The 8,817-nt window shown below is 43.2% G+C and overlaps 1 protein-coding gene across 1 annotated transcript in view; it reads left to right on the forward strand.

Annotated features, from left to right (window-relative positions):
• The window catches only part of SH2D4B (SH2 domain containing 4B), a 111,280-nt gene that overhangs the window by 69,996 nt on the left and 32,467 nt on the right, over window positions 1-8,817 (forward strand). Inside the window, exon 5 of the mRNA XM_023527994.1 lies at window positions 2,886-3,010. Within this exon, the coding sequence (XP_023383762.1) occupies window positions 2,886-3,010 (125 nt within the window). The remainder of the gene's footprint in view (window positions 1-2,885; window positions 3,011-8,817) is intronic.

An 8,817-nucleotide genomic window follows, 5' to 3' on the forward strand; every position in this document is an offset into this window, starting at 1 on the left:
GCTATAATTATTTATCAAATAATCTATTAATGAACATTGGCATTGTTTGAAATCTTTGGTTATTAACAACAATGCCCTCGATGAGTTATAACCTTGTAGACATTAATTTTACATATGAATACCTATTATTTACAAGAGAGATTCCCAAAAGTGGTATCATTGGGTTAAAGGTTGTGTGCATTCACAGTATTGATGGTTATCTCAACTTGCTCTACATAAGGGTAGTGCCAATGAACACTCTTATCCCTTAGCCTTGTGAACGAATGTTGTTAAACTTGTTTTGTGTGAGAAATAATATCTCAGAGAAAGTTTAAATTTGCATTTCGATTTATGAATGATATTAAGTATTTTTTATATGTTTAAGGACCATTGTAGTTCCATATCTGTCTGTTCATTCCTCTACCTGTTTTTTCATTGTGTTATTGGTCTTTTCTTCATCCATTTCTAGGAACTTCTTAAATATTAGGGAAAAGTATCTTTTTGTTTCTGATAAACGGCTTTTTCCTGTTTGTCATTTGTTTTTAGATTTTTGTGATAAAGAGTCATTCAGGAATTCTTGATTTTTATGAGGTCAGATTTTCTTTTATGTTTCCCAAATTTGGAGAAATAGCTAGAAAAGCCTTCTTGGCATTTTCCCAGGAAGATGATAATTTGTCGTTTTAAAGTAAACAGATAATTTATCCTTCAGGACCACATGATGGAATTGCATGGACCGTGGTCCAGTCTAGCTCCAGACAGGCTTCATGTAGTTATCAGTAGAGGAGCAGCAGCAGCCACAGTGAGCCATCAAGGGGACCAGGGCCATGCAAATGGAGCAGCAGACTCAGGTATCCCGAGAGGACATACATCAGCCACCCTCCTGTGGCCCCATGGGACAGGTTTCCGTGGCCTTAACGTCCTCAGCTTTGCAGTACTGGCACTGGCCAGCATATCCTCATCTCACTGTGCTTAGGGGCAGACACATATTTTTGCTGGGAGAAAGTTCCAGGTTCAAGAGTAAGGCTTCTGGCCAGGTGGCTTCTTGGAGCACCATCCTAGCATATGATTCTGGTGAATCAGATTCTCTGCTTAGAAAGAGAGGGACAGGAATGAATGGATTTTTCTGGCTGTCATTTTATAACTTCTTCTTGGCATCTAAGGAGAATGAGTCCTAGAAACTAGAGTTTTTCCTACCAAGCAGTTATTTATTTGGGAATGCAAGTGTGAAGGAGGAGGCTAGGACAGGGCTGCTGTGTGATGCTTAATAAAGAGGAAAGGCATCTGAGGTTACTGAGAGAGGTTACTGTTAACGAGTGAATACAGTGGGAGCAAAGCTGATTGTGAGGGTGTAAAAAAGAGCCTAAAGAGGCAGCAGGGGAAGAAGACATTTAGAGAATAAACTCTACTGATAATGGCTTTAAGCCATACAATGGAAACTTATCCTCTGACTTTCTTATGACATCTTTTCTAAAATCCACACTGTTCACGACTGTGTGTGTGTGTGTGTGTGTGTGTGCACACGCGCACACGCATGTGTGTGTAAATGGATTCATTTTAGGGCAAGTGAAAATATGAACTAATTCTTGGATTTCCAAGGAAGTGCTGAACTCTGCATCAAAGTGTAGGGCAAATATGGAGATACTATGAGGGGACAGCTGACATTTATTTTATAAAAATGTAATGGCAACAATGGTGTATTCTAAATGCCATTACCATTAGGTAGATAGCAATGACAAAGTAAAAACTTACTAGTTTTCTTTCACTCAGGTGGAAAGGTGAAAAGGCTGTAGCTATTCAAGCTAGGCCAAAGGCCTGCTCTTCAGATGCTATATATTCATGCAATAAATTAATGAAATGTGATCTTGCTACATATTAATTCAAAGAATAGTTGGTGCAGTCCTGTTCTGTGTCATGTGCTATTGAACTCTAACTGTGCTTCATGTTACTGTGGCTCCAATACCACAGGGGTCTTTTGTGGCCCCGTCTCTGTATGAATTCAAGAACCACAGTTTGGACATAAAAATAATTAAAATCTTGGCTTACTTGTGAGAAAATATCAAAAAGTATTTAAATCATTAGTCATAAATTATTCAAGTGCCTCTATTCATCTCACTCTAAGTATGTTCAATCCCTCACCATCAAGTCCATCAAAAGTCAACCAGTGCAGTGCTCCATCCCCTCCCCTCTCCCTTTCCTGTGTCCTTTCTATCTCTTGGTGGTAAATCTCAGCCATATCCGGAGCAAATCGAAGTTCTCTAATTTCTTGCTCTGGTCATTGTCCTGATTCTGCCTCACAAAAGCACAGAAGGAAGCTAGCTGGCAAAGGCAGGTGTCCCTTTAGAAGGCCAGGGAAGAGGCCACACTGAAGGGGTAAAAGCAGAATTCTCTTTATTGGGGATATGGGGTAGGAGACAGAGGACACTCACATATTAATAATTTTGTTCCCATTACATTGGGATCCTTCTTCATGGATACTGATGTTCACTCCCTGGCTATTATAAAGGGAAAATGTACCTTTCTTTCCCTCAGACATCCCTTCCCACCCTCTTTTCCAGTGTCACCTGTGTGGATTTTTTTCAAAGCAAGTGTTAACAGTTTTCTTTTGGGAAAAATAATAACAGCTGGTACATTATAATCTGCAAAGTGCCTTCAAATACCTGGACTCATTCAATCCTCACCACAGGCATGAGTGTGGGCACTGTGCTTATTCATTCTCACAGTGGTCTCTCTCCCGCTCCCTTACCTCTCCCTCCCCTTCCATTCTCCCCGCTGTGTCCCTCCCCTTCCTTTTCCCTTCTTCTTCCTCCTTCCCTCACACCCCCTCCTTCTCCTCTTCCCTCTTCCCTTCCCTCCCTCCCTACACCTCTCTCTCCCTGGCACTCCCACACTCCCTCTCTTCTCAGCAGGACTTGGGAGCGCCCCCTGCGTCCTGTCTCCAGGGAAGTCATAGTCCGCTGGTTTAAGGAGGAGCAGCTACCTCGCCGAGCTGGCTTCGAGCGGAACACCAAATCCATCGCCCCCTGGTTCCATGGTAGGATGGCTGTCTGGGTCCCTGGGGCAGATAATTTCTACATGTCTACCTCTCTCTGGGGCTGAGAAGGAGGTCCTGAAGCACTGTTGTAATCAGGGGAGTAGAGGACTTTTGACTCTGCTAATTCCACTCCGCCCCACAAAGACTGGCCACTCACTCTCCCAGGATTAAGATCAGGTGTCCTGGCTCACCTGGGTGAGAGTAGAGTGGAGAGAGGTCCCATGTCTGTCATTTACTTGCACATTGAGTGTCTGAGTTTAAGGCGCAAGTTTTGATTTCCCCAGGACATGTGCTGAAATACTGTGTGACCTTTATTGAGGCCCTTCGAGACAAAGGTATAACGTTTCTGAGCAGGAGCCCAGGAGGGCACTAGGGATTCTGAAGGTGCATTCCCTCTTTCTGTTGGGAAGGGATGAACATGACTTTTGCCAACTGCTCTCACCTCTAAGCCTTCTTGGCCATCAAGGGCTCCTCAAAGGCATCTTCTCTATACTCACAAGACAATGAGCTCTCAGTGGACCATGAGCTCCTGGTGGGCAGGGCCCACATCTTGTTGTCTGAGCCCACATCCCTAGATCCTGGCCATAGCCGGGCACACAGCAGACTCAGAAAATACTTGTCGATTAGATGACAGAATGGCTGCATGAAGAGGTGAAAGTTATCCAAACATAGAACCTTAGAGCTGGGAGGCTTCCCGGAAGTCTCTTATTGCTTCATTTTATAGATAAGAAATAAGGCCCAGAGAGGGGAGGATGTTTTCATAAGGTCACTAAGACTTGTAAAGTCACGTTGGAGAATATATCTCATGGCTCATGACCCCAGTCCAGTAATTTGAACAAGTAGAGGCCTCAAACAGGGAAACAGGACTGTGATTGAAGCAGTGACATGCTACAGAGAAGAGGGGCTGTTGGCCATTCTACCCCTCTATATCAGTTAGTGATTGCTACATAATAAATCACCTCCAGACTCAATAGCTTAAAAAATATAAGCATTTATTATTTATTCATGTGTTTCTGAATCAACTAGGCAGTTCTTCTGGAATGGGCACCTCAGATGATCTGAGCTGTGCTTGCTTATGTGTCACCAGACAGATGGCAGGTCAACTGGGGCTGGCTTATCCAGGATAGACTTGGCCGAGACGCCTCCCCTCTGCTCCATATGGTCTCTCATTCTCCAGGAGCCTGGCCAGACTGTCAGATTTCTCTGGATAAGCTGCATCTTGGCCTTGCTCCCTGAGTCTCCCTCCCTCATCAGTGTCGAGCCCAGGTTCGCCTAAGGACTCCCCTGGTCAGAATGGATCTCTCCTACTACAATTAGCACTCATCTGATTTTTACCTGTCTCTGTTTCCCTTCTGCGGGCCTCCTGGGAGCTTGGCCTGTATTTCCTGTGCCCTGGTTATATGAATTGCCCACCTGCTTCCTGGTCAGCTTCTAGGTATTCTCAATGCCATCCAGATAGAGAGATGAACCCAGTGTCACAGTGGGCACTGGAGATTTGGGATCTTGAGGGCCCTCACAGGCAAGCTCTGGGCATGGCTCTATGTCCAGGAAAGGCAGCTGGAGTGATTAGCAGAAATCATGCATAGGTGAGCAAGGCCATGTGCACCTTTATCTCCACCTCCAGAACCCAAAGTTTGTGAACTTTGGAGTAGTCATACTCTATAGATGTGATGATTGAGATGAAGCACTGTTAAGGGACTGCCAAAGGTCACAAAAGTCACAGAGGGACCACTCGGTCCAGGCTGCAAGGGTGTCCTCATTGGTTTGTCTCTTTCTCTGTGGCCCCTGTACAATTCATCCTCCACACAGTAACCTGAAAATCTTTTAAATATAAATCAAATCCTGTCACTCCACTGCTCAATACCCACTGCTTCCCTTTACATTTACAATGAACTTCAAACTCCATGTCAGAGCCCACAAGGCCCAGATGAAGGGTCCTTCTTCCAGCTTCATGCCACAATTCTTCCCTTGCCCACCTCGTTTCCATAGCTCTGCCTTTTTTCCTTCTGCCTTAGGCCCTTTGCACTTGCAATTTCTCTGCTTGCTATTGCTCTTTATCTTTTCACATGGGGGACACATTCTATTTTTCATCTCAAATATCCCCTCCTTGGAGAGGCCTTTCCTGAACCCCTTATTTAAAGCAGACTTTGCCAGTTTCTCTCAATTCACCATGTTTATTTCTTTAAGAGCACTCACCCAGTTGGTATTTATCTTATTTGCTTAACATCTGTTCTTCTATCTGAATGTGAGCCTATGAAACTAAGGCCCTCGTCCATTTTCCCCAGTGCCTACCATAGTAAACATCCATGGGAAAAATGGAAGAAGGCAGACATGAAGTGTTAATATTGGAATTAAACCCCAGTCTTTCTGATTCCAAAGAATAACCCTTACTTCTTTGCACTGGGCTCTGGTGGATGTGTGAGTCCCCTCAGGGCCTGATGAGTGAGGTTGAGCTGGGAGCAATCAGAAAACCCAGAGCCACACGTGGGAGGTTAGGCTAGCTTTCCCAATTTGCCATGTGCTCGCTGGGGCCAGGGTCCTATTCCTTAGGCATCTCTGTACTCTCCCCTCACATCTGCTTTTCATCTGCCCAGGGATCAAGTAAATATCTAAGACAAACTCAATGTCTTTCTCTGTTGCCATTGTTGTTGAGCTCTCCAACTCAATTACTGGCATCCCCATTGTGTCAGTCAGATTATGCTTAGTTATGCTACAGTGACAAATGATTCCAAAGTGTCTGACTTCCACCAGCCAAGACTTATTTCTTACCCATGTTACATACCCACTGGGAGTTGGTTGTGGACCTTAATCTGGGCCTCAAACAGAAGGTGTTGTTTCTGTTGAGAGCTCTAATGACAGAAAGAAAAAAGAAGCATGCAACCACATACTGGCTCCTGAAGTTTCTGTCTGGACCTGAGAGACCCTATTGTTGCTCACATTTCTTTGGCTAGAGCCAATCTGGCATCTGCAGTGTGGATGGTTTTGAATGATAGTAGAGTCTGTTATAACCACCATTTACTTTTAGACCCCTTCCTACTCCTTGACCATCACTTATTATACAAAATATGGAGTGGCTCTTTATGGCCCAGAAAGATGACAGTCAACATTCCTGGGAGACTGAGCCAGGTGTCCCTGGAGCTGCTCCTAGGGATTCCCTGCCTCCCGCTTCTGTCCCAGTTATGTGTTCCTGTAGCCCTGAGAGAGTTTCCATTTGAACCACTGGTTTATTTTTCATTCATATATTAATATAAGCATGGAAACAACACTAACATCTTAGGCACCTGTGTAGTACAATTCAAAAGTTCTGTGTAGATGATGGTTTGGCAGGAGACTGGTTGCTCTGTGGTCCCCTCAGGCAGTGAAAAGTCACAGCAGAGGTGCTCAAATTTATCTTTAGCTTCCATCCTGATGGAAAAAAAAAACAATGTAAGTTTTATATTGTCACAGAACAAACAGAACCATGATTTCACTCTCACAATTTATGTAACTGATTTCATGTTCTTTTGACAGTTCTATCATAAAACATGCAGGAAAATTGCTAACACACGAACTGGAGCTATTTAGTGACAAATTTTCATTGATCTGCAACAGAATGAAAGAAAAAGACTCACATATGGAGGGTAGCCAACTATCTTCGCTTGGAAAGGACCGTCTCATATTCTAAGATGAAACCCTTTTCTCAATTTTAGTGTCAAAATGTCCTATTTTTTATGACTTGATGGAGATAGTATGCCGTAGTTATTTTTATATATTGCCTTTGCTCAGAAAAGCAAAAAGGTAGCAGCTCCATTTTGGTTTCCAAACTCTTTATAGTAACTTTACTCATACCTAAAATCCCACCGTGTGGAACTACTGATACAGTCCAGCATCTCTTCCAATGTAAGAATTCCCTGACAGCTCTGCTGGTAGGACTTCTCGATACTAATCCCTACAGAGATGGAGCCTACTGCCCCACAGACAGCCTGCAATCATCTTATTATTAGGGAGTCTTTGCTGCAGGTTGATTGGAAACTGTGCTCTCTATAGGCTTGGCTGGACATCTAGGTGGGGGTGGCCCTTTATCCATGCATCTCTTGTGCTCCTCCTGGGACCCAGGAGGCTAGCCTAGGCATGCTCTTCTCAGGGACCAGAGAGCAAGTGGCAGCATGCGAGGTTCTGGCAGCCTAGTCTTTGAACCAGCACATTGTCGTTTTCACTTCATGTCATTGACCACAATATATCACAGAGTTCAGGGGTGGGAAAATATATTCTGCTCATTTCGTGTGAGTAACTACAAAACTCTATGTCAAAGGGTGTGGACACAGACAGGGGAGAATTCGAGCCAGTAATGCAGTTTATCAGAAAACTAATGTCATTTTTGTTTTTCTCTTGGGTAAAACCTTCCGAGTTAATTAGCTGGATTTTAGATGCAGTTTAAAAATGACTGCCATGTCTTCTATTTCCTTCTCCTCTCTCAAATACATTTGGATGTGTTGTGGTATAATGCAAAGAGCAATGTAGACAAGGAGTCTAAAGATATGAGTCCACTCTAGAATCAAGCAGCTCTTTGACCTTGGGTATGTCCCTTAAATTATCCATCTGTGAAATTAGGATTATAACATCGACTTCATGGGATACTTATGAAAATCAAGCCAACAAATGTGCTTTGCCCACCATAATCAGCCATGTCAGTATGAGTGCTGATGTCTTCTAGAGTCTGAGGTCAACCACCAGAGAGACCTCACCTCCTTTGGGAAACACAGTTTAGGGAAATGGGCTCAGAGCACATTCAGGGCAGGGTGGGGGGGAGTGGCTTCCCACTGCTACCATGGGGTTCCCAATAAATTCTCTTCTGTTAAAGAGAGATAAAGTGGTAAAGTCATTCCTCATTTCTCCTTTGTTCATTGTTATGTTCCAGGGGTTATAAGAGAGACTTAGAGTTATCCAAAAATACTCCTGAGAACAGCTAGTACATATAAGCTTGGCTTTGGGAAAAAAATATATTTTTGGATTTTGACCTGTATCTAAAATTATTAAGAACATCCTCTGTCTGCACATTGGCTCGGTTAGAACTTGTTTCTCTTCTTGAGCTTTACTTTTAGAGAACAATCACAGTGTAGTCCATGGTTTATTGTCTTGGTAACAACTCACTGGCTGTCTTGTGGCTGGCTTGCCCTTGGCAGGGAACAATGTAGCTGGAGTTGGTAAACTATTCCCACAGCACTGTGCTCAGATGCTGGGAGTGAATCTCAAGTGTGGTCTCACCTTCAATGGTCATTCTTTTTTTTTTTTTCTTTTAATTAATCAATTAATTTAAAAAATTATTTTTGGTGATATTGGTTAACTACAGTATTCTAAAGAGAGTAAAGAGATCCAATTAAAAGGAAAGGTCTTTGATCTAGAAATGTCGCTATGTTTGGATATGCACTTTTGAGAGGCAAGCTGGAGTGAGCTGAGTTGCTCCACATAACACGGCTAGAAGTCAGGGTTCCTGACTGGCAGAGATGGAAGCAAAAAAAGCAAAGGAGACAGCCAGACAACATGAGGCTGTGGACCACGCTGCCCCAAATCATTGATTTTTTGTTTGTTTGTTTGTTTGTTTAATTAATTTATTTTTTATTATGGTGACATTGGTTAACTAAATCCAGTAAGTTTCAGGTGTACAGTTTAACAGTAAGGCATGTATATATGTACATATTGCATTATGTATTTATCACCCATAGTTAGATTTCTTTCTGTCACCTCATATTTGAGCCCTTTTACCCCATCTAACTCTCCCCTCCCCACTTCTTCCCTATCCTCTGGTAACCACTAGAGGATATTGTCCA

Source organism: Pteropus vampyrus, unplaced genomic scaffold (assembly GCF_000151845.1).
Source record: "Pteropus vampyrus isolate Shadow unplaced genomic scaffold, Pvam_2.0 Scaffold20, whole genome shotgun sequence".
In the NCBI taxonomy this organism is placed as follows: domain Eukaryota; kingdom Metazoa; phylum Chordata; class Mammalia; order Chiroptera; family Pteropodidae; genus Pteropus; species Pteropus vampyrus.